We start from the raw sequence: 25766 nt of genomic DNA on the forward strand, positions 1-25766 counted from the left end.
TCTGTCTGTTTCTACTTTGTGGAATAGTTTGGACAGTATTGGTATGAGGTCTTCTATGAAGGTCTGATAGAATTCTGCACTGAACCCATCTGAACATGGGCTCTCCTTGGTTCGGAGACTTTTAATAATTGCTCCTTTTTCTTTAGGAGTTATGGGACTATTTAGAAGGTTTATCTGATCCTGACATAAATTTGGTACCTCTTATTTGCGTAGAAAATTGTCCATTTCCTCCAGATTTTCCAGTTTTACAGTAGGATCTGATGATTTTTGAATTTCCACAGATTCTATGGTTATGTCTCTCTTTTCATTTCTGATTTTGTTAATGTGGATACACTCTCTGTGCCCTATGGTTAGTCTGGTTAAGGGTTTATCTATCTTGTTGATTTTCTCAAAGAACCAGCTCCTGGTTTTGTTGATTCTTTGTATAGTCCTTTCTCTTCTTACTTGGTTGATTTCAGCCCTGAGTTTGATTATTTCCTGCCTTCTACTCCTCTTGGGTGTATTTGCTTCTTTTTGTTCTAGAGCTTTCAGGTGTGCTGTCAAGCTACTGATGTATGCTCTCTCCTGGTTCTTTTTGGGGGCACTCAGAGCTATGAGTTTTTGTCCTAGCACTGCTGTTATTGTGTCCCGTAAGTTTGGGGATATTGTGATTTCATTTTCATTAAATTCTAAAAAAGTCTTTGTTTTTTTTTCTTATTTCTTCCTTGACCAAGTTATCATTGAGAAGAGCGTTGTTCAACTTCCATGTATATGTAGGCTTTCTATCATTTTGGTTGTTATTGTCTTAGTCCGTGGTGATCTGATAGGATGTATGGGATTATTTCAATCTTCTTGTATCTGTTGGGGCTTGTTTTGTGACTGATTATATGGTCAATTTTGGAGAAGGTACCATGCAGTGCTGAGATGAAGGTATATTCTTTTGTTTTAGGATGAAATATTCTATATATACCTGTTAAATCCATTTCATTCATAACTTCTGTTAGTATCTCTATGTCTCTGTTTAATTTCTGTTTCCATGATATACCCACTGATGAGAGTGTGGTGTTGAAATCTCCTACCATTACTTCGTGAGGTGCAATTTGTGCTTTGAGATTTAGTAAGGTTTCTTTTATGAATGTACCTGCCCTTGCATTTGGAACACAGATATTTAGGATTGCAAGTTTATTTTTGTGTAATTTTCCTTTAATGAATATGAAGTCTCCTTCCTTATCTTTTTTGATAACTTTTGATTGAAAGCCGATTTTATTCCATATTAGTATAGCTACTCCAGCTTTTTTCTTCAGACCATTTGCTTGGAAAGTTGTTTTCCAGCCTTTTATTCTGAGGTAGTGTCTGTCTTTGTCTCTGAGGTGTGTTTCCTGTATGCAGCAAAATTCTGGGTCCTCTTTATGTATCTAGTCTGTTAGTCTATGTCTTTTTATTGGGGAATTGAGTTCATTGATGTTAAGTGATATTAAGGAATCGTGATTGTTGCTTCCTGTTTTCTTTGTTGTTAGAGGTGGAATTATGTTTATATGTGTTTCTTCTTTTGGTTTTGTTTCAAGATTACTTTCTTGCTTCTTCTATGGTGTAGTTTCCCTCCTTGTGTTGGAATTTTCCATCTATTATCCTTTGTAGGGCTGGATTTGTAGAAAGAGATTGAGTAAATTTTGACATGGAATGTCTTGATTTCTCCTTCTATGTTAGTTGAGACTTTTGCTGGATATTGTAGCCTGGACTGGCATTTGTGTTCTCTTAGGGTCTGTATGACATCTGCCCAGGATCTTCTGGCTTTCATAGCCTCTGGTGAGAGGCCTGGTGTAATTCTGATAGGTCTGCCTTTATATGTTACTTGACCTTTCTTCCATTACTGCTTTTAATATTCTTTCTTTGTTTTGTGCATTTGTTGTTTTGACTACTATGTGACAGCAGGAATTTCTTTTCTGGTCTTATTTATTTGGAGTTCTGAATGCTTCTTGTATGTTTATGGGCATCTCTTTATTTAGGTTAGGGAAATTTTCTTCTATAATTTTGTTGAAGATATTTACTGGCCCTTTATGTTGGGAGTCTTCACTCTCTTCTACACCTTTTATCCTTAGGTTTGATCTTCTCATTGTGTCCTGGATTTCCTGTATGTTTTGAGCTAGGAGCTTTTTGTGTTTTACACTTTCTTTGATTATATTGTCAATGTTTTCTATGCTATCATCTTCCCCTGAGATTCTCTCTTCTATCTCTTGTATTGTGTTGAAGATGCTTGCATGTATGACTCCTGATCTCTTCCCTAGGTTTTCTAACTCCAGGGTTGTCTCCCTTCATGCTTTCTTTATTGTTTCTACTTCCATTTTTAAATCCTGGACAGTTTTGTTCAATTCCTTTACCTGTTCAGTTGTGTTTTCCGATAATCTTTAAGGGATTTTTTGTGTTTCCTTTTAACGGCTTCTACTTGTTTTCCTGTATTTCTTTAAGGGAGTTATTTATGTCCTGTATCATCATTGTAAGATATGATTTTAAAATCACATTTTGCTTTTCCAGTGTGTTTGGTTATCCAGTATTTGCTTTGGTGGGAGAACTGGGCTCTGATGATGCAAAATAGTCTTGGTTTCTGTTGCTTAGGTTCCTGCCCTTGCCTCTCACCATCAGGTTGTCTTTAGTTTAGCTTGTCCTGCTGTCTCTGACAGTAGCTTGATCCTCCTGTTGACCTGTGTGTTAGCACTCCTGTAGATCTGCTTTATTTCAGCTGGATCTGGGAACAGAGAGCTGCTTCTGGGTTTGCGTGATCTGAATCCTCCAGATTGGTTGCTTGGTTCAGAAGAGTTTGTCTTACCTCTACTCTCAAGTGTGTATGCACTCTTGGCGACTGGCTTTCAGCTGTAGGTGCAGGCAGAAACCTGAAGGGTCCTGCTCCTGACTGCTCCTAGGTCCCCGTGCCCAGAGGGCACAGGTGTCACTAGGTGGTTTCCTCTTGGGTCAGGAATGTGGGCAGAAAGTAGTTTTCTCCTCCGATTTCTCAGGATTGTCTGCCATCCTGAGGGTCTAGTTTTCTCCTCCATGGGATCTGGGTGCAGGGAGCTGTGGGACTGTTTCAGTTCAGTTCCAGGCGCAGGCAGAAACCAGCAGATTCCTGCTACTGACTGCTCCTTTATTCCTGTATCCAGAGGCCACTATGCATTTTCTTCTTGGGGCATGAATGTGAGAAGAATTGGGGAGAAGTGGCCATCTCCTCTGAACTCTCAACATTGTCCGCAGTTCTGGGAGTTCAGCTTTGTCCCCCACAGGATTTTCTATTTTTCTCTTAAAACAGCAACAATAAGAAGGTTTTACTAATTTAAGACAAAGATCTGCAAGTATACTTTTAAAGACAGTTGTCTAGGTGGAATTGTGTTACCTTATTATTTGTAAGTAAGTCAGGATTTTCTTTTAATTTTATTATTTTATATCTTTCATTATATTATTTTATTATTATTATTATTATATGTAATTAATACATAATTACATGACTTACTTCCCCCCAGCCCCTCCCAAGTTCTATCCCTTTAACTCTTTCCATGCATCTACCTTCACTCAGCAAGGAAGATTGTTTTGTTTGTTTTGAGGCAGAGTTTCTCTATGTACTCCTGCCTGTACTAGAATTCACTCTATAGGCCAGGCTGACCTTGAACCCACAGAGATCCTTCTGCCTCTGCCTCCCAAGTGCTTGAATTAAAGGTGTATGCCATACCAGGCTGAGGAAGATTTTAATAAAGACAGTTTAAAAAAAACTACATGCCCATTTTTTTGTATTTCTCTTTTAATTTCCAGAAAAAAAACCCTCTGGCTATTGCATAGCCCAATTCATTAGCCCAAATGCTCAGAATATGCACAATACAATTCATAGACCATATGCAGCTTAACCAAAAGAATGGCCAAAGTGTGGATGCTTTAATTCCACTTAGAAAGGGGAACTAAATAATCTGGTTGGGAGAGGGGAGGGGGGAAAGAAGGAGAGGAGCAGGCCCAGGTATAGGAAGAGAAAGTCCAGAGGGCCAGGAGAATGAATAGAAATAAATAGCAGAGGGGGGGGGTGGAATTTGGGAAACCAGTACAAAGTCCCAGACACCAGGGATGAGAGAGGCTCCCAGTACCCAATGAGGAGGACATTAACCAAAATATTCAACAGAAGGGAGATAAATCCTGAAGAGACTACCTCCAGTAGATCGACATGGCCCCCAGTGGAGTGATGGGGCCACCTACCCATCTCAAAACTTTTAACCCAGAATTGTTTGCATCTAAAGAACTGCAGTAACAAAAAAAAATGGAGCAGAGACTGAAAGAAAGGCCATCCAGAGACGGCCCTACCTGGGGATCCATTCCATCCTCAGACACCAAACACAGACACTATTGATGCCAAGAAGTGCTTGCAGACAGGAGCCTGGTATGGCTGTCCTCTGAGAGGTTCTGCCAGAGCCTGTCTAAGACAGATAGGGATACTCACAGCCAACCGTTGGACTGATCCCGGCGATCCCAAAGGAGGAGTTAAGGGAAGGGCTGAAGAATCTGAAGGGCATTGCAACCCCATAGGAAGAACAATACCAAACAACCAGACTCATTAGAGCTCCCAGGGACCAACCAAAGAGTATACATGTGTGGGTCCATGGCTCCCGCTACATGTATATCAGAGAATTGCCTTATCTGGCATCAACGGGAAGGGAGGTGCTTGTTCCTGTGGAAGCTTGTTGCCCCAGTGAAGGTGGATGCTGGAGGGTTGAGCCATGAGTGGGTGGGTAAGCACCCTCTTAGAGGCAAAGGGGAGGAACGTTGGGGAGAGGGGTTTACAGAAGAGAGATCAGGAAGGGAGACAACACTTAAAACATAAATAAATAAAAAAATGAAAGTCAGTTTTTCTATGATAAAATTTGGGTTAATGATCCAATATTAATATAGTAGGACATTTAGTATTCAGATATTTGGCTGAGTCAGAGACTAAAATGCAGACTGCCCCTTGAAATATTTTCACACACAGCTATAAACCTATGGCATAAGAGAAAGGGGTGGTATTCTGTTTTTTTAAATGGGTAAAATATGGGTAATGTGGTGATAATAATGTTATGTCAGTCTTACTACTTCAGTCTTGTTCTTGCTTCCCACCCCCACTTTGGCTGATGAGTCTCTCAATGAATTACCTTGTTCATAAAGAATAATTAAATTAATAGGACAATATATGTAACTGGAAAACCAAATATCACATGTTCTTTCTCATATATGGATCCTACACTCTAACTGTTAAATAGATGTATTATAATAGAAGTAAATATTGGTAAAGTTCAAGAAACTAGAAAAGGGTCCATTAGAATGCAAAAAGCAATTCAAGAGGCTTTAAGGGATTGGCACAGGGAAAGACAATGGAAGGAAGTAGAAGAGGAATGCTAGGGGCAAATAGTGCACAACAGAAAGAATGAGAGGGAGGGATAAAAATGAAAGGGGAATGTGGCAGGGAGAATCAATCAAAATTAGGTGTGTATGAAAGTGCCAGTGTGGAGAGATATACTAAACGGAGCCCCAACTTCTCAGAGGCAAAGGGGAGGGTGGATGAGGTAAGGACTCTGTGAGAGGGGAATAGGAGGGGGGCAGCAGTTGGGAAGTAAATAAACAAATAATTAAAAAAGAAAGTGTCACATGGAACTGATAACTGGTGAAAAGAATATTAGCAAATATATTAGTTTACTTTTCAGTCTTCCCTTGTTCACTTGAGGCAAGTTCTCAAGAAAAGTGTGTTATTTCAGGATATCTTCACTGTAAAAGCCAATTAAACTTAACATATTTTCCCAGTTATGAGCATGTAGTGTAGAATATAATAAGAGTCTCTGTGTAACGTAAACAAATTGCCAAGGAAAACAAGTTTGTTAAGGAGCATATGTCAAAAAATAAAAAAACAAAAAAAAGAAAAGAAAACAAAAACAAAAACAAAAGAAAACCTCCCAAAAAACCTTTTTGAGATAAGGTCTAGGCTGGCCTTGAACTCCTGGACTCATGAGATTCTCCTGTATCAGCATCCCAATTAGCAGGGACTGTATGAATGTATTATAAATAATTGTGACATTTTATAAAGCTTGCTGATTATTAATTACCTGTAGTTACTCTGTAAATGTGTGAACAAAGGATTTGTACTTGACTGGATGGGTTTCTAATGTAAGTACCTTAAAGTATTAAAATCTTGAAAACACAATATAATGTACAAGTTTTATAATTAATCCATATTAAGGCACTTGAGAAATGTAAATAAGTCAATGAAAGAACACAGTGTACCTTAATCTTATACCATTCATTTAATTCAAAAATGTTCTGCTAATAATTTACTCTGCTATATTCACCAATGTATGAACAGATGATGCATAAAAAAGAATAAAAAGAAGAGACATGTATCTCATATTGATTTCTGCCATGATATCCATATTGAGTAAAGTTCATATTTGTTCTTTATTAAAATAGGAAGCTCATAGCAGACAGGCTGAAAAGAAATTACAAGAAAGATTCTCTAAACAGAATAACATAAATAAACATCTAAACATCTAGATATCATAATAAGAGATTTTGTACATCACTGGTATATACTGTAAAAATAAAACCTTTGGAATCATAAAATCACTTTAAGCGAAATATTGTAACCTTATATCATGGAATACTTTAATATTTACTATTTTAAGTTATGAGAGAAGGGAGAGCTACCATGTAAAGACAAATTGTGTTCTTGCTATAAGGAAGAAAAACAATGTTTTCTGAAAACTAGGCAAACATGAAATATACTGAATTGGAAAGGCCAAGGTAAAAGCACAAGTTTTCTGACATTCACAGCTTGATGTTTTCTGTGCTAATTTCTATATATCATTGTACTTTTGGAGCAATCCATATAAAGGCAGGAAAATCACAAATTTGAGTTGATGAGCTTACCTCACTGAAATGATCAGAATCATAATCCACTCCCTTCCAAGATAGTATCGAATTTAGCTCTAACAAATTTCCTTCAGTATGATTCACATTCATTTTATCCCTTCAATGAGAAACACAGAATGGGGATTGAATGTAGATGCAAACCAAGGGATTACTACTTCTAAGAAACCATCATTCAGAAAAATCCAACAGACAATAAATTGAAAAGATTATGCCAGGTTCTCAACTAAGAAGCCATAAACCAATATTGCCCTTTTTGCACTTTTCAGTTACAGACTCTATAGTCTACTGCTGTAATATTTCAGAATAGATTACAGCAGTTATAACCCAGAGGAGCCCACTTCACAGTGAAATTCCAGACGTTTCAACCTGGTGAACTCCAGAACAGGATGGAAGAAAAAGATCACATTCGTCCATTTCTAAATAGGGAGCACTTTTCAAACCAAGGAAGCTGTCAATAGCCACAGAACTGTATGTTTTGAGAATTTAATACAAATTAAAGATAATAAATTGCTATCTTGGAAAGCTAAGATTCAAGGTACCACAACAATATGACTAGCTGACCCCAAAGGACTAAAATATATTTCTATTTATGAGATTGTAAAAACTCAAATTTAGCCTTAGAAATGACTTGATTCCTCTCTATCATTAGTCTGAATCTCATCAAAAGAAGAGAGTCAGATATTTGGGTAAGTGGGACACACACTTATTATTATTAGCTGTCAGTAAGCAAAGTTGTTACACATTTTTTACTTTCCTTCTGAGGCTCTTCACTGCATTTGGTCATTCATTAGGGAAACCAGTGTTCTGAGAAACATTTGTACTTATATCAATCATTGTAATCAATGACAATCTCAACTTGACCTTAAGAGGCTATTAAATTCCTGTATGCCAATAGCAGAGGAACCCTTTGTTTCTCCCTATACCTTTCTTAATCGTGGAGATCTTGGATTCAGCTTGAATGACCAAGTATATCAATGCTAATCCAGCTCAAAATAATCATCCTAATCAATACTGTCATCGTCATGGTTTATTATGGATCTGGTGAGATTCCATACACTAAAAGATAGGTTATTTTAGTGTCTAGAGGCGTTACTTCATGTGCATGTCTAAGAGTCTACAGTTTATTTTGGGGTCAAGCTGAGGAAGCTCTTTTGGGTGTGTTTGTCAAGAGAATATTTATATATCATGTCTTTTAGGAACTAGATGTGATCTTTGTCCTTCTGAGGTTAGGCAATAAATGAGAGCCAGTAATGAAATACACAAATATAAGATGATAAAGCACTCAAAGAGACAATTGTAAGCACTGCTGATGAAGGTGAAACTTAGGCAGACATCCCCAGGACAGAGATGTGCTGACAATAGAGCCTTTGTGGCTCCAACTTAGTAGGAGTTTTGCTGAAGTATACACAACCTTCAAGTTTCAGGAAATGAAGACATTTCTTCTTTTTTCTTATAGTTCTGTTCCAAGCAGGAAGTTTGACTCTAATATCAGAGATAATGCTGGGTACAGGGTGGAGTATTTTACACTGGAAATGCTGGGTTCTCATTTAAAACCAGAGGGGAAACAGCGAATGTATTATGAATATATCACATTAGTCCATTTCTAAATAAGGAGTACTTTTCAATGGTAGTATCAGGAATTGAGGTGCTTAAGGGAAATGCTTCTTTAATCACATCATGCTTCTCTTGGCATAGCATTAAACATTTTTTTTCAAAACCATGTGAATGAATACCTAGATTAAAGATGGAGGACACTGAATACCTGTTAATTATATTGTTATACAGATTGTCTGAGTCATCTTTCATCAAAGGTGAATCCTGGGAAGAAAGATCTAATTCCAAAGAAATATCCTTAGGTTCTTGTTCAACGGATTCTTGAGTTATTTGTTCTGGTAAAACTGGTATGGTCAAATCCAACTGAATGGTCAGCGACTCTTCATCTGTAGGTTTATCCTGAACGGACACTTCAGCGTGTTCTCTGCAAAACAGTGCAGAGAAATAGTAACTCAACATGTTGCAAGAATTAAAATCACATGGCCTGTAGTAGGTCTATTTATATTATATAAGTAGATTTGCAATAATCAGATAAAAAACTTTTTTTTGTTTGCTCACCTCCTCTCTTCTTTACTCTCCTGTGTTACCTCTTAATCCTGCCTGCCTCCGCCATCTCTCAGTCCAACCTTCTTTCCCTTCCTCTCTTCCTTCCTGAAGGGACTCTAGCCAGCTTGAGTGTGGCTAACATGGCTTTGTCAGACCTTGTCCCTTTGCTCCAGTCCCTCTGCCTTCCTAAAATCCCTTAGACTACATTCCTAAAGCTAGCCCCCAAGGTCTGTTCTCTTATTTGGACACTAGCTTCTCCTGAGGCTGACCACCAAGGTCCAGCTATCAAAGAATTGAAGTCCAGCAATCAAAAGTCTTTTGTGGCTCACCTAATTAACATGTCTAGTTAAAATTAAACACATGATCTGAACTGGGGGGTGGGGTGGTGTCCATTTTATGTTTATAAACTGCCATGTGCCTATGGGCCACTCTTGCCTCCACTTTATCCAGAGGCAGTCAGTTCTTTGTCCCCCTCTGGGGCAGATAAAAAAACTCTTATTGTGCCATTGTGCTCTCTTTTAACTTCATTTATAAAATATGACACAATGATCTAACATACTTCGTGGACCAAATGATTATTTAGCAATAAAAATAAACTATTAGTCCTTGATGAGGCATAAATGAACACTGGAGAAATGCTAAGAAAAATAAACCAAACACAAAAGATCACTTATCAAAAGAGATAGCTTTAAAAAAAAGATCACTTATATGATTCTATTCATACAAAGTGCCCAGAATAGTTAAATTTAAATTTTAGAGTCAACATACGTTTTGTAAATGGGAATGAAAACTCATATTGGGGTAATGAAAATGCTGTCATGAGGGGGTACCCATTGGAGGAGTTAAAGGACTGAAGGAGCTGAAAGGGTTTGCAACCCCATAAGAACAACAATACCAACCAACCAGAGTCCCAGGGACTAAACCACTACCCAAAGATTACATATGGACAGACCCAGGGCTCCAGTTGCATATGTAGCACAGGATGGCCTTGTTGGACACCAATGGGAGGAGAAGCCCTTGGTCCTGCCAAGGCTGGATCCCCCAGGATAGGGGAAAATCAAGGCAGGGAGGAGAGAAAGGGTGGGTCTATGGGGGGGAACACCCGTACAGAAGAAGGGGAGGGGTGGAATAGGGGGCTTATGGATGGGAAACTGGGAAAGGGAATAACATTTAAATGTAAATAAAAGATATCCAATAAAAGAAGAAAATGCTGTCCTGAACGATTATGGTGGCAAATAAACACAGTAACTGCACTATAAAGAGCTGAGCATAAAACTTAACTGTAGAAATTTTATAATATGACCTGTATTCACATATATATCTTATATCTACTGTGTTTCAATTAACCAATAATACACACACACACACACACACACATACATATATATATATATATATATATATATATATCTGAATACTATTTATAATTGACACAAAACTGTATCACCTTAATTTTAATTGAGAGAGAAGTATAGGCACTATTTTCTCATTTAAGAGAGGAATTATAAAGGTAAAATAATATAGTTCTTTGATATATTATGTAACAAGTTATTTAAGCTTAGATACAGGAAAAGATATAAAAGCTACAATGCAACCTAAAATTTCCACTGATTAGTATATAACTATAGCAGAGATTAATTTCATCAGAGTAATAATGATATCTTTTCAGTAGAATAATCAGGAGGTAGAGAGATGGATCACTGGTCAATAGCACTAGCTGCTGTCTAGAAGATCTGGATTCAATTCTCAGCACCAATATGTGTTGGTTTATTACTGTCTGTAACTCCAGTTCTAGGAGGTCCAACACCATCTTCTGGTTTCCATGGGGACCAGGCACACAATTGGTGCACAGACACACATGCAGGCAAACACCCATGTACATAAATTTTCTTCAAAAAAATCTCATATCCAATAATCATATTTTGTTAGTGTCCTTTTTTTCCATATTTTTGAATTGAAAATGAGAAATCTCTCAAATATTTGAATATCTACACATTGAACCTAAGAAGACAAATTATCAAGTTAACTTTCAGATAAATTTGTATAGTTATAGATATGAGAAATTTTTAATTTGTGGCCCTTAGAGGCCAAGAAGTTTGAGATATACTAACTTCTTTCTTTAGTAATGCTTTTCAGTATACTCTGATTTTGAAATGTGCCTTCTGTTGGGAATATTTACCCGTATCCATTTGTCAGACATGACACTTACTACCCAGATGGGTTTCACACTGTTGGCTTTAATATATCATCTCTCTCTCTCTCTCTCTCTCTCTCTCTCTCTCTCTCTCTCTCTCTCTCTCTCTCTCTCTCTTTCTCTCCCATCTATCCAATCTCGGTATAAAATTTTAATTCAGGAGCTATTGTTCCAAATTTGTTGTTTAAAAATATGATCTTCTTAATATTTTGCTTTAAGAAAACACATTTCTTGGATACAAGTGATTTAGCAGCTTGCTAATCTCCTTTATAGTCGTAGGTATAGTATATTCATGCTCACTGCTATAATGACTTTCCTTCAAATATTTCACTCCTACCTAAATATTCTACCTCTTGGGGTTTCTTTTGATATTGCCTTAAGTTATTTTATAAATATATGCCTTCTAAATGGTGACTAGAAGGCTATTCCTTTCATAGTCCCCTTGCTAGACATTCCTTTATAAAATTGTTTTCTTCCTGTACTAGGTTTATAATACTCCATCTGGACTTCCAAGTGTACAAATAGATGTTTTTAAATGTCTAAACAAGGCCAGGTATGGTGGAACATGCCTTTAATCTCTGTACTTGGAGGGAGAAGGGGGAATATTTCTATGAGTTCTAGGCCAGCCTGATAAACACAGTAAATTCCAGGACAAATATGGCTACATGGTGAGGACGTATCTTAAAATCAACCAACCAACCAGTATAAACAAATGTCTAAACATTTAATGTTTTAAATATTTAAACAAATAAACCTTAAAATCTAGTTGTCTCCCATCAATAAAACATACTTAAAAATAGTATACACAAACAATTTTGTTAAATATTAGTTAAAATGTTATATTTAGAAAGAAATCATAGAATGTATTCATGAAATAAAAAGATCTAAGTTCTGTATCCAAAGTGAATGGATATTCCTAAAGGTTAAATAATGGCACCCTCATTTTGGTGGTAACTAAAATGTGTCTGATTGGATTTAAGGCCTGCTCTACTGGAAAGAAATCATGTCTGGTATTAGAAACGTATTCAACTACCAACTACTAACTAGTAAAGTCATGAATTATAATAGACCAATAAACACCAGTTTACTGAGCCAGCATAATTTCTAACTATATATTAGATATCTAATGCCACAATACTTATAACTCTAACTCCTCATCCATGAAGCTTTTCCTTGAAACAAAAGGAAACCATTTCAAAGACCCCACAACTCTTCAAAATGCAGAGAACTGATTGTGGGGTATACATCCTCAAAGGATCCATTTGTAACACAATGCCTGCACCTAAGGTTCAGGGAACACTGTGAAAGAAGGGGTCAAAAGACACTAAGAGCCAGAAGACCAAGAACTATTTTGTGAGATTGTGTCCCCGAGAGGTGACAGGGAAGATTGACTCGTGATACTTTAACAGGAATGGCTGACTAAACGAGACCTGAACAAGGCCATCACAGACTTGCTAATGAAAAGGGGCAAATCTCATGGGTTGCAGCTTAGACAAGAACAACAGAAACCTAATGGCTTTTGAAAGAGGGAAAATCAGTCTTCCCTAGGTATGAACCCCTTAAATAGTTATCCAATACCAAGTTGTCAGATCTGAAACCATATACATACAAACAACACTAAACAGACTCAATGCATACATAAATATAAAACTATTAAAGAATAAGAAACCAGGAATGGGAGAGTGAAAATGGGATTGTGAAAGGGCTTAGTGGGAAGAAAGGGGAGGGAGAAATTATGTAATTATAATATTTAATATATATACAAATTCTAATAACAATTCAGTAGATATGTGGTCTATGCATGCATGTTTGCTTATGTATATAAATGTGGAGAACAGAGACCAATATTAAATATCTTTCTAACTTGTTCATTGGGTTAGTCTCTTTCCACTGAATGTGAAGCTTGCTATTTAAACTATACTGGCTAGTCAGTGAGTCTATAAGCTATGGCCGGTTCCTTTCTTCAGGGATAGGGTTATAGAGTTTTATCGCAATGTTTTAAAGCTTTTATGTGGATGCTGGGGGTCCAAACTGAGGTCCTCAGGGGTCCACAGCAAGCACTTTACTCACTGATCCAGCTCTAATTCTTGAAAATCTCAACTTTTTTGGCCTTTTTTCATTCAAATATGTACTTAGTATATTTATTAAATTTGTAATGTATACTAATTTATGTTTTATAGAGTTGAGTCATTCAACATAGGGAATTCTGTGTGTTAGGTGATTACTAATGAACTTTATCTTAAGGCCTTTAACTTATTTCTATTTTTATAAGTGTCTTCTTTTCTCTGTAAGAGTTTCAAATGCTTATCAACATGCAGATTATATATGCATATATAAAATAATATATATATATATAATATATATGTATATATCCTGTTGTGATATAAGAACTACTGTTCTGTAGTAAGGAAATTTAGGTCAAACTGCTTTGAAGATATTTTTTGTTGTTTATGAAAGGAAGTAATCATTTTAATGGTTCAAGTCTACTATATAATAAATATATACAAACGAATAATATATTGCTAACATATCACCAGTATTCTGTTTCATTACTAATATATTGCCCACAAAACCTGCTTACCCATCATCCCCACTTGGCTGGTCTGCAGATGAAATTAAACTTTTGGGTTCTTTTAAAATTGGTAAGACTCTATCAAGGAGACTTTTATATTTGTCTTCAATAAGTTCATAACCATCTTTTAATATCTCCATCTAAATAGAAAGGTTAAAGAAAATGATAGTTGGTTATGCTTCTATGTATACATCTAATATTTCTTGGACCACAATTTGTGCAATTCTTATTGAAACTAGCAATTATATAAAAATGATAGGAACTAGGGCTAGAAATTTCATTGACAACAAATAATTCATTCTGAACCCGTCTGCCAACACTGTTTTGCTTCAAAATCTTACAGCTTCCTTTTTCTTGTCGTCTGGAATATGGAGATACTGATGATCCAATTCAGAATCTGAGGCTTCAGATATGAATGATAATGACCTGTAATGAGACCCACAAACTTGTCATAAGCTATATTAATGTTGCAATGGTCAGCCAGCTCTGCTGTAGAGAACCTGAGTTTTATTCATCCTTTGTCATTATGATTCCCTTTAGAAATCCGTGCTTTAGGTTTCAGAATCAGAGGTTAAGTTCACTTAAAAGAGCTAGGGATCATTTGGATCCCTGCATGTTAGCCACCTGCCAAAAGGTTTAAAATGTTTACTGAATCTTCTAATCTAAAACTAAAGCAAACAGTAAAGGTTCCTTGAATTATCCCTGATTTTAGAGCTGGGGCAGGCAAAAGACAGAAAAATCTTGTGGCATTTTACTATATTCAAAGTAAATGTTAACAATAATGATGTCTAGATACACTTATTAATGGATCTATCTTAGTAAGTATTAAAATCCTTCAAGTATATTATGAATATATGATTTTACTCTGAAATCATTAACTGGATATAATTAGGAAAATAGAAATATTCTTTCTCATGTAGAAGTGCAAACTAAAAAGAAGAAAGATGTAATTAGAAAGCTGTCACTTTACACTATAACAATATTAAAAAATTTAATTAGAAATCTTTAGTTAGAGACTTTTGCCCCACTGTCAGCTGTCCAGTGAAGTTTGGCCTTCCATCCTTGCTGCAGGTACTCACTCAGGCCACATTCTTCTGTATTTAAATAATATTCATGACAATATAGCCGGCCAGCCCCCCCCACTATTCATATTCTATATTCCCCCATCCCTGCCCATTTCTTTGTACACTTGCTTCCTTTTTTTTTTTTTACCTCTTCCAAGAATAACATAGCCTGATTTGGTTTACATGGTTTCAGGGGATCTACCTCCTTGGAAATGAGACTGTTCTATATTATTTGAGAGCATATTTATAGTCTTCTTCTTTCACTTTTGTCTTTAACAAACCTTGTATAGCCTTTCCTTTTCTTTCTTCTAGTATTGCTTTTCTCATCCCCCTTTCTGTATGTGCTCCGCTCTTTTATTCCCTGCACAGCAACCTAATGCTAACCATTAATCTGTGTGATTTCTTACGTGTTTTTCTATTCATATTCACAAGAACTAATATATTAATTTGTAGAGTGCTATGTGTCCATTTACTTCCGAAAATAATTCATTCCTAAGGAGAAAGGATGGAGTGTTTTGTGGTCAACAGGTATTCTATTTTATTGTGGGTTTATTGCTGGATAATGGTGTGTTTTGTTTTTCTTAGTAGGTACTGTTTTTCTGTGGTGAGTGACACATACTTTTTCCATGCACCGAGACATATTTGAAACTAGAAAAATAGGACCTCAGTAAAAGAAAATATTTTAGCCAAGAGAATAAGGAGCCTTTCTCAGCAAACTCACCTTTTCCTCTTTTTTAGTACTGTATGGTTTTCACTCATCAAATTCAAGATAAAATGGAGTACCTGAAAATAGCAGAGACTATTTTTTACCTATGACACCATTTCCATTATTTAGGGAAAACAACAATAAAGCAGAAAGCTTGTGAGAGGTTCCAGAAAGTGGAACTTTAACTTTGTATAATTACCATCTGGTTTTCACAGGATTTCATAGTGTCAATATTTTCTACTTAAGCACAAAGCACCAGAAAATAATAATTCCCAGAAAAGAAAAACAAAGACCCCTTTAAACATCAACCAACAGACTGGGAAGTGATCTTTACCAATCCTACATCTGATAGAGGGCTAATATCCAAATATACAAAGAACTCAAGAAGTCAGACCCTAGAGAGTCAAATAACCCTATAAAAATGGGGTATAGTGGTAAACAAAGAATTCACAGCTGAGGAATATCAAATGAATGAGAAGCGCCTAAAGAAATGTTCAACATCCTTAGTGATCAGGGAAATGCAAATCAAAACAACCCTGAGATTTCACCTCACACCAGAGAATGGCTAAGATCAAAAACTCAGGTGACAGCAGATGCTGGCGAGGATGTGGAGAAAGAGGAACACTCCTCCATTGTTGGTGGGATTGCAGACTGGTACAACCATTCTGGAAATCAGTCTGGAGGTTCCTCAGAAAATTGGACATTGAACTGCCTTAGGACCCAGCTATACCTCTCTTGGGTATATACCCAAAAGATGTCCCAACATATAACAAAGACACGTGCTCCACTATGTTCATTGCAGCCTTATTTATAATAGCCAGACACTGGAAAAAACCCAGATGCCCTTCAACAAAAGAATGGATACAGAAAATGTGGTACATCTACACAATGGAGTACTACTCAGCTATCAAAAACAATGACTCCTTTAAAGACCAACGTATACCTGTGTCAACAGTTGTTGTTGCTCACAGTACTTCTTTCTTAGGTTTGTAACTTCAAGACATAGATTGGAATAGTCTCTGAAACAAATAGATTACTTGAATGAACAATGATATATTAGTGTTCCTTAAATTTTTGAAAATAAAATACCTAAAATAATGTTGAATTGTCTGGATTAATAGTATCCATGGTGTTCTTCACAAAATTATACCCTTATAGTCCTAGTGGAATATTACTGCCTTTATTAGTGAATTAGTTCAGATAGATTTCAGAGCTATGAGGTTTTAGTGGTGCTGATAATAACCTAGTACATTGCACATGCTGGGAAATCATTCTATCACTAAGATGCATGCCCAATCCCATACACTTACAGTCTTGAAAGCTCAGATTAATATTTTTGAACTTCAGTGATCAATAGAATGACATATATCACACTTAGATTTATTACTTATCCTACCTTAATACTTGAGAATACATGATCATAAATTTCTTATTATTCCTCCAACTGCAGATTTCATAGAAGTATGTGAGAACAAATAAATTTCCATGTTAGCAGTTTCATACAAGAGTATCAAGTTTGCATTTCTATTAAATATTAAAGGAGACACAGGCTATCATATACATTTCTAATACTGAATTCATTTTTATATGCAATTTTCATTGAGCTATGTGTTTTAAGAAAAAAACAGCATATTTTTTCTATATAAAATTGAATGTACTTCTTCACAGATATGTTCCCCTTTATCAGTGGCACTGGTTGAAATGCAAGATGTTTGAACATGTCTAATTATGAAGATAATTGTAATGATACCATTAGAAACAGGAACATAAAACATGGAAAATGTTAGCAGCACTACAATTACAGTTTTCGAGACTCTTGGTTTGGTATAACGTGCTTTCTTAAGCTTTGAAGCTCAGTAGGATTATATACTTCGGAATGTAAGTACACATAACATACAAAGGGGCCCACAACAATTAGCTATAAATTCAGTTTCACAGGTAAATGGATGAAACTAGAAATTATGCTACGGAATGAAGTAAGCCAGATGCACAAGGACAAGTACTACATATTTTCTCTTATTTGCTGTTCTAGCTATGATTACTGAGATGCAAGAATATAGCTTGGAGTGACCGCAAAAACAAGGAAATCTACAAGGGACCAAGGAAGAAAAGGAGAAACTGTGGAGAGGGGATGAGCAGCACATAGTACTATGAAGGGAGAAACATTAGGGAACTTTAAACTGTAAAGGGGGAGTGTATTAGTCAGTATTCTCTAAGGAAATGGAACTGGTAGACTGAATATATACATTAAAAGCCATTTGCTAGACTGGATTATAGGATGTGGCTAGTTAGTCCAGCTATATCTCACATATATGATCATGTGTATGTGTTGAGATTTCTTACTCTGCTACTCATTTTGAAATATACACAAATTTATCTTACTCCATAGTGGAATAGGATACTAGAAATGATTCACTGTCTTGAACGTCTCTCTGACCTCTTACCTTTTTGTGTAAAAACTACCAGTTCACTACTGTTGCATTAAGCAAAAAAAAAAAAAAAAATCAACATTTAGACTAGTGACAGCTAATCTTGATAACAGCTACCTTGATGGTGGTCAGGTTTTAAGTAGGAAGAATACTCAAATAGCATTGTGTTTATTTGGATGATATTTCTATGTTAAAGTCCGGCTGTAAATGTATATACATTTAAGGAGAGCACTTGTTAGTTGCTTTGCATATAGTAAATGCATATGCCTTTAACTCTGCAAACTCGTACGTATCATTTGGATAAAGATCACACACACAGTCCTATGCATTTCTATATGCAGAGGGTGATAAAAGAAGAGAAGTTGCCTCAGAGAATAACTTTTATAAAGCAGACATTTAACAGACTAACATGAAGATAGCAAATAAACCCCCCATTTGTTAAATCCTAGTTTCTTAAGTAATCAAGTGACTGACAAATTGCACAGACAACAAAAGCAATTATTTTGATAAAATGTAAAAATCTTATCCTCTTAACCAATTTTCTTTTTCAACTGTTACTAAGAGTAGAAGATTATTCTTCAGAAAGTCTTATTGCTTTGGAAATACAGAATTTGGTTCTGGTTCTCTATCAGTAAAATAAAGCTGGCTTCATAAAAAATCCTGAAGGAAAATTTACATCTTGGTTTTCTGCACATAGAATCTCATGTTAACTGTGATTTTAATACTTAATAATCTTACTCTTAGGAGAGAATCAAACAATAGTGACATTACTCCCTTTCTTTATATATCACCAATTTATGAAAACACATGTGTATATACTAAGAGTGATGAACCTAAAATATATTTAGAATGGAATGAAATATATTAAACTCAATTTATCATAGAATAGAATGGTTTACTATCATCTTTTTACATGATTAAAAATTAAGACACCTTTGAAAAGCCTGTCAGCAGGCAATAACACCTAGGCTTTGTGTGGCATTTTTTTCCTTCAATCACAAATTCTAGAGTCAACTCCCTTTTATTTTTGAGACTGTAATTTAAGTACAAATTTTTTCTTTTCCTTTTCTCCCTCCAAATCGTCCCATGTATCTTTCCCCCATCTTCTTCAAATTCACGGCCTCTTCCTTTTCATTAAGTGTTTATATATATATATATATTAATATATTATATATATATATATATACATACACCTGTTGAGTTGCATGCATATTTTCAGGGCTGCTTACTTGGCACTGGACAACGAATTGGCGTGCTCTTTCCTGGGGAGGACCACTTCTGCTTCCACTTTACTCAGTTGCCTATAGTTCTCTGTGTAGGAATAAGGCCTCACAGGTCTTTTTCCATGCAGATTGCTATGCTCATTGGTATCCTCCTTGCTCAGCTCATGTTTGGGTGGTCATGTTGGTGAGACTTTATGGGTATAGCTTCTACAGTTAATAGAAGACACGATTTCATGGCAAATTTCTTGATCCTCTGGCTCTTAAAATCTTTACACCCTCTCTTCTACACTTTGCCCTGAGCCCGTAGCATCTTCAGCATTTGTTGTAGGTTGTTCTGTTGATCTTTGGCATTCTGACTTGGAAAAGCCAATGGATCAGGGAGCTTGCTGTGAGATTGTGAGATGGTTTCTCCTAGTAACATCAGAGGCTACACTCATAACGTCCAAGCAACATGACTGTCCAAACGTGATCAGCAACATTCAGACTGAACAGGTTATATTTAAGAATGTATATGCACATGCATATGCATATATGTATGCGATAACAATTAGTGGAAAAAGAGGCCAAGGACTTGAAGAAGAGTAGAGAGGAATATATGGTAGAGTTTGGAGAAAAGAAAGGTAAGAAAGAAATATAATATAAATTATAATTGGAAGATAAAAATGAAATGGCTATCTTAATTAGAGGAACAGATGAATATATCCAGTGATTGCTTCCAAGAATTATTTTTTTCTGTACTCATCTTTTATCTAACTCAGCAGATAGATTCTGAGATTTCAGGGTATTTTTTTGGGGGGCACCTAATTTCTGAGCATGAGTTCTAAATACGATATAAAGTAATGAAATTTTCACAGTAGGAAAAGTCGCAAACATTTGCTACCTTGTTCAGTATTTAGGAGCAGTGTTTGCACTTGTTTATACATAAAACCAGGTAGAACCCACTGGAGCGTTCTTACCCATTCTATATATACATATACAATGGTTAACATTCGACAGCAGGCTGACATCCAAACGAAGGACTGGTTCATGTTCAATTTCAAAGAAAATTTTGGGTTCTTTTCTATGTTGATAAAAAATACTTCTGTCTTCTCTATCCCTTCTGTCCTTTCTCTGTGGCCATATATGAAAAGCTTAATTTACTAAGTCAAATACAAATGATAGACTCATCAAATTAAAGGTTCATTTACACTTCAGTGGAAGATTTTCAGAAAATCTCAATTTTAATATGAATACTGATGAATATTTGCTAAAACTTATCCACACGTATCTTCTCTAAAGCAAATAATAGGTTACAATATTTTCTCAAAGTTATTACGGTTCATATTTTTAGCTGGTTAAAATTTGCCTTACAATATTACTGCCTGAATAAAAGCCTTACTGTCAGAGACATTTCATGGGGTGTTAAGGACTATGATTATCAAACACTGAAGACTATTTTAAAGAATTTATTTTACAGGCCAAACTGAAGTAAGGAAGAACAGACTGAGGGAAGAATCAGAAAGTACATTAGTTATGTACATCTGAGTACTTAGGTACAGAACTTATATCTTTAACACCTTTGACTAGTTTTTTTTTTTTCTTGGATAAGACAGAAATTTCTAACTACTTTAGCATTCACATTTCTGGTGTTGTCTTATATCCTGCTAATTTTACTTCTGCTTTGTACAGTGGTGTGCTAGGTCATCATAGCAATATTTGAGCTACTGGTTCATTAATAGCAACCCAAGATTTAAAGCATCTGAAACAGTGTTGTATTTTAACTTAAAAGAGGTCACACCAAAAGTACCATACAAAATAGGAGTGGAGTTTCACAACTCTGAAGTAATCAAACTTAAAACCTTGGTCACAGATGCTAGAACCTTTAGACTAATACGCACTGTTTCATTTGTGCATATCTGGTATCCATGTTCTTCTGCATGTCTTTGAACTCTTGTATTTCAGCCATAATTTTCTGATACTCATCAGAGCAGAGGTTGGCATCTTCAGTTTTTATCGTTGGCACCTAAAGTGAGAACATTATAGTCAGGCTGCGCTAAAATTTTGGCATACCATTTGCTATCCTTTATGAATACTAATCAATAAAAAAGCACGACTAATGGAATAAAGGACATTTAACTCTTTAAAGTACCTCGACTATAGTACTACACCATGCATGCTTCCTATTATAGCTATTACACACATTAGTATGTTTTCACTAACTTTAAAGCTCCTGGAAGATTAGACATGTAGTTCTGGGGGCTCGTCAGTTAATAGTACTGGTGGCTCTTCCACAGGACCCAGGTTATTCTGTAACTCAACTCCTAGGGGATATGATACCCTCTTCTGGCCTGTGTAAGAACTACATGTGTATGGTGTATAGACAGCTATGTAGGCAAAATGCGTCCCCCGCCCCCAATATATATCATAGTTGTACTGGAACACATTTATAGCCACAGAACTCTGGAGGCTGAAGAAAGGAAATCCTAAGTTTCAGGCCCCAAATACCTCATCCACCCCAAAAAGAAAAGAAAAATAAAAACTCTAAGTACAGCAGATTTTCTATCACTAATGAAATGACAATATCTTATAGGGACAAAAAATACAATTTAGAGTAAGTACTGTAATCTAACCAAATATATTATATAGCATCATGTGGGACTTTGACAAAGAGTATATTAATTTAGAAACGTTTTGTTATAAACACATCTCATTCAGTTTAGAGTTCAAGTGTGAACCTTTCCCTCCATTTTCCTGTTGGGAGTGGTTATAAGTATAATTGGGGAGTGGGTATGTCTCATGAGTATAATTGGGGAGTGGGTATGTCTCATGAGTAATCTACAGTGTGGTTACATCTCCAAAATAACTCATAATAAATTACAGATTCATTTTAGGCCTGCTGAGATGTAAGCATATTAAACTATATGTTTTCTTAATGACACACCACATATACTATGGTTCTACAACTTAATGCATAATAATGGAAATAATAATGTGAAAATTAATTTTGCAGGTAATGATTAGAAGAGCTTCAATGATTTGGTTGTGTATTGTTTCCAAAGGTCTATATAATGCATTATCCTCATAGTTAATGCAACTTTAAAAAGTTTCATTCATTCAGAATCTCACAGCATAGGCATTAAAAAAGTTTATTATTTTTAATGCGAATGAGAGAAGTAACAAAAATAATTTAAACAAACAAAGCATTATCAATTATTCTAAATCGAAGTTTCATGTCATACTACATCTGTGAATAGGAACTAGAGATTCCTGTTCCCTCAGAGGAAAACTTCACATTGTAAACACAAACTTCTACCTTGTTTGACCTGCTGTAAATGTGTTTGAAGAATAAGCTGATCTGTGAAACAATGCTGTATAATTTACAGACCATAGAGAAATTGCATATTTCAACTTTACAAACACTGGCCATGGAAAGCAGTATGTAGTAAACTGTAAATGAACAGTGCAGAAAATAATATATTTTGTGAGGATTCAGAAGAGAAAGCAATTGTATTAGCAATGAGCCAGGTCATAAACTACACATCTTGTGTTCAGAGAGTATGTGTCCCTTCTAAAATATATTCCAAACTAATAGAATAAAAGCTACCAAACTATTGCTATATAAAATTATGTCTTTGTTTTTAGGTATAAGAAATTAAAATAAAAATATGGTATCTCTTTTACATAGTATTACTTTCACTAACTCATGAGATACGAGAATCACTGTTCCCCATGTAGAAATTTAAATCTCAAATTAAATACTCCACAGGACATATGTCTTGAAGTTATTCTTAATTAGACCAAGAAGATTAAGTGTTCGGTAGAATCAGAGATGTCTGAAAATGACTATGTTTTCAATGTGATTGAAAAATGACTCATTGAAGTACCATTTTTCATTTTCTACTCCTAGAATTGAAACTGTCATTCCGAGGTCACTGTGACTAAAATAAAGGCTATTTCAACTTGATATTTAAAACCAAATTTGCCAAATTTGGTCTATTTTGATGGTACATTTTCTTATGACCATTTCATACTCATATTATTTAGGTGAACATTTTGTTTGTATGGATTATATTAATATACACTATTATTTATCGTATGGAACCTTAAAATTAATCTATGTAGCTATGGAGAATCATACCTATACTATAGGCATTTTGAATGAGGTGGCCATTTTGGTGATCACCCATGGTCTTGAAATGATCTTTAATTTTTTTCTAGGGTAGGTCTACTGATAACTAATTTATATTCTCTATCTGTCTCTGTCTCTCTGTCTCTTTGCCTCTGCCTCTCTCTGCCCCTCCCCCTCTCTGCCTGTCTCTCTGAAAGCTTTATTTTCTTTTCATTTCTGGAGGATAATTTTGCTGAACACATAATTATACTCGCATAAGATCTTTTATCACAATTTAGCATGAAAAAAACACCTACTATGTTTTCAGTACAGAGATACAGGTCCAGTGGAATAGGGACATGAAATTAGTTACGTGAAATTTTAGCTAAGTGATCCAAAAATATAATTATAACATGTTCAAAGAAATCAAAGAAGACACAGATAAACTGAAGGAATTCTAAGAAAACTCAAAGAAATAGCTTAGGGAAATAATAAAGTAAAAATACCTTCTGAAAGAAGAATCTAAATATAATATTGAAGAAAAACCAAATTGAAATATTGCAAAAGAGAAACAATAAATTATCAGGAATTAATATATGTCTTTTAACAATAAACTGATTATGACAGATATTAATTCCCTAGGCAAAAGACAAAGACTAGAAGATTATATTAAAAACAGGATCTATTGATTTGTTCCCTCCAAAGAAATGACAATTCTTATGGTAAAAGGATGGAAAATGTTTTTTTCCTAAGCAATTGAAACAACAACAATAAAACCCAATAAACAATAAAACCATTAAAACTATACAAACACACACACACACACACACACACACACACACACACACACACATATATATATATGTGTGTGTGTGTGTCAGAAAGAGGATAGAGAAAGCAGCAAGAGAAAAGCCACACATCACATAAAAAGGAAAACATATCAGAGTAACAGTTGATTTCTCAATGGGAACTTTGAAAGCCAGAAAAGGATGAAACGATGTAATCTAAGTTCTAAATACATGCAGATACCAACCCAGACTACTGTGCCTGCAAAAGCAATGTGCTAGAGTTGAAGGAGAAAAAAACTTACTATATAAAATGCCTAACAGAATTTATATCCATTAAACCAGCCCTACAGGGTATATTGGAAACAATACCTTGAGCTGAAGAGAGGACTGAGCATAGCTAAAAGGCCATGGCGGGGGGAATGAAGATTAATTACTGACACACAATATACAACTAGGAGCACAACAACAAAATGAATACAACCAGCATATACCTTTTAATAATAACTACAAATATAAATGGCCCCAACTCTTCAAACAAAAGGTATGGGCTCACTGAATGGATTACGATATGAAACTCATTTTATATTTAAAAATGGGAACTGCCTTAATATTAAAGAATTGGGGAAAAGTGTTGTCAACAAATGGGGCCAGGAAGCAGACATTACTAACTTAATGTCTTAATAAAAACAGACATCACACTAAGTGATCAGAAGAGATAAAAGGACACAGCGTTCAAGTCAAAGGAACAGCAAACTGGAACAAAATTCCAAATACACATGCACCAAACTCTGGTGCACCCAACTTTCATAAGTAGTGTAAGATTAATATTAATGACATAGACTAATTACAGTCCAATAACTGTAGCTGATTTAAATATCCCTCTTCTTCTAACAGACAGATCATCTGAAAAAAAAAACCTCAGAAATAAATGACATCATATGTCAAATAGATTTAAACAGATAACAGAATATTCCACCCAACACCAAAGAATACATATTCTACTCAGGAGTACATAGTAATACACAGACCAACCACATCTTGGGACACAAAATACATCTTTACCAATTAAAAAAAGATGGAAATAACTCCTAGTATCCTACTGAACAACAATATAGCAAAAAAGTTCTAGTAAATATACAAACTCATGGAGATTAAATAACTAAGTACTGAACGATGACTGGGCCAAGAGAGAAATCAAGATAGAAATAAAAACCTTCATGAAAATAAATGAAAGTGTATCTGGTTTTATGTGTAGGTTCTTGATCTACTTGGACATGAGCTTTGTACAAGGAGATAAGAAAGGGTCAATTTGTGGGGGAAGAGCTGGACTCTCAGAAGCGCGGACAATCCTGAGAGCTCAGGGGAGACCGCCACTTCTGCTCACATTCCTGGCGCAAGAGGAACCTGCCTAGTGCCAACTGGAAACAGGAACATAGGAGCAGTCATCTGCAGGAACCTTCTGGTTTCTGCCTGAGCCTGGAACTGAACCAGTCCCACAGCTCTCTGTATCCAAATCCCTTTGGGGGGAGGAGGAGCTGGAATAACAAAAGTGTGGAACATCCTTGAGAGACCAGAGGAGACAACTACGTCTGCCTTTATTCCTGACCCAAGAGGTACCCGCCTAGTACAGTCTGTGCCCTCTGAGCACAGGAACCTAGGAGCAGTCAGTGGCAGGACTGAAAGCCAGTTGCCAGGAG

The 25766-nt window shown here is 35.7% G+C and overlaps 2 protein-coding genes across 7 annotated transcripts in view; one reads left to right on the top strand and one right to left on the bottom strand.

The window, feature by feature from the left end:
• The window catches only part of Heph (hephaestin), a 251830-nt gene that overhangs the window by 36058 nt on the left and 190006 nt on the right, over positions 1-25766 (top strand). The window lies entirely within an intron of this gene.
• Hsf3 (heat shock transcription factor 3) overlaps positions 1-25766 on the bottom strand; it is a 52684-nt gene that overhangs the window by 6011 nt on the left and 20907 nt on the right. The window contains exons 4-10 of the mRNA XM_003752067.6: positions 21072-21196; positions 16486-16561; positions 15558-15619; positions 14114-14198; positions 13782-13912; positions 8669-8884; positions 6904-7003 (exon numbers count right to left, since the gene is read on the bottom strand). Of these exons, the coding sequence (XP_003752115.1) occupies positions 6904-7003; positions 8669-8884; positions 13782-13912; positions 14114-14198; positions 15558-15619; positions 16486-16561; positions 21072-21196 (795 nt within the window). The remainder of the gene's footprint in view (positions 1-6903; positions 7004-8668; positions 8885-13781; positions 13913-14113; positions 14199-15557; positions 15620-16485; positions 16562-21071; positions 21197-25766) is intronic.

The sequence above is a fragment of the Rattus norvegicus genome, chromosome X, assembly GCF_036323735.1.
Source record: "Rattus norvegicus strain BN/NHsdMcwi chromosome X, GRCr8, whole genome shotgun sequence".
Lineage (NCBI taxonomy): Eukaryota > Metazoa > Chordata > Mammalia > Rodentia > Muridae > Rattus > Rattus norvegicus.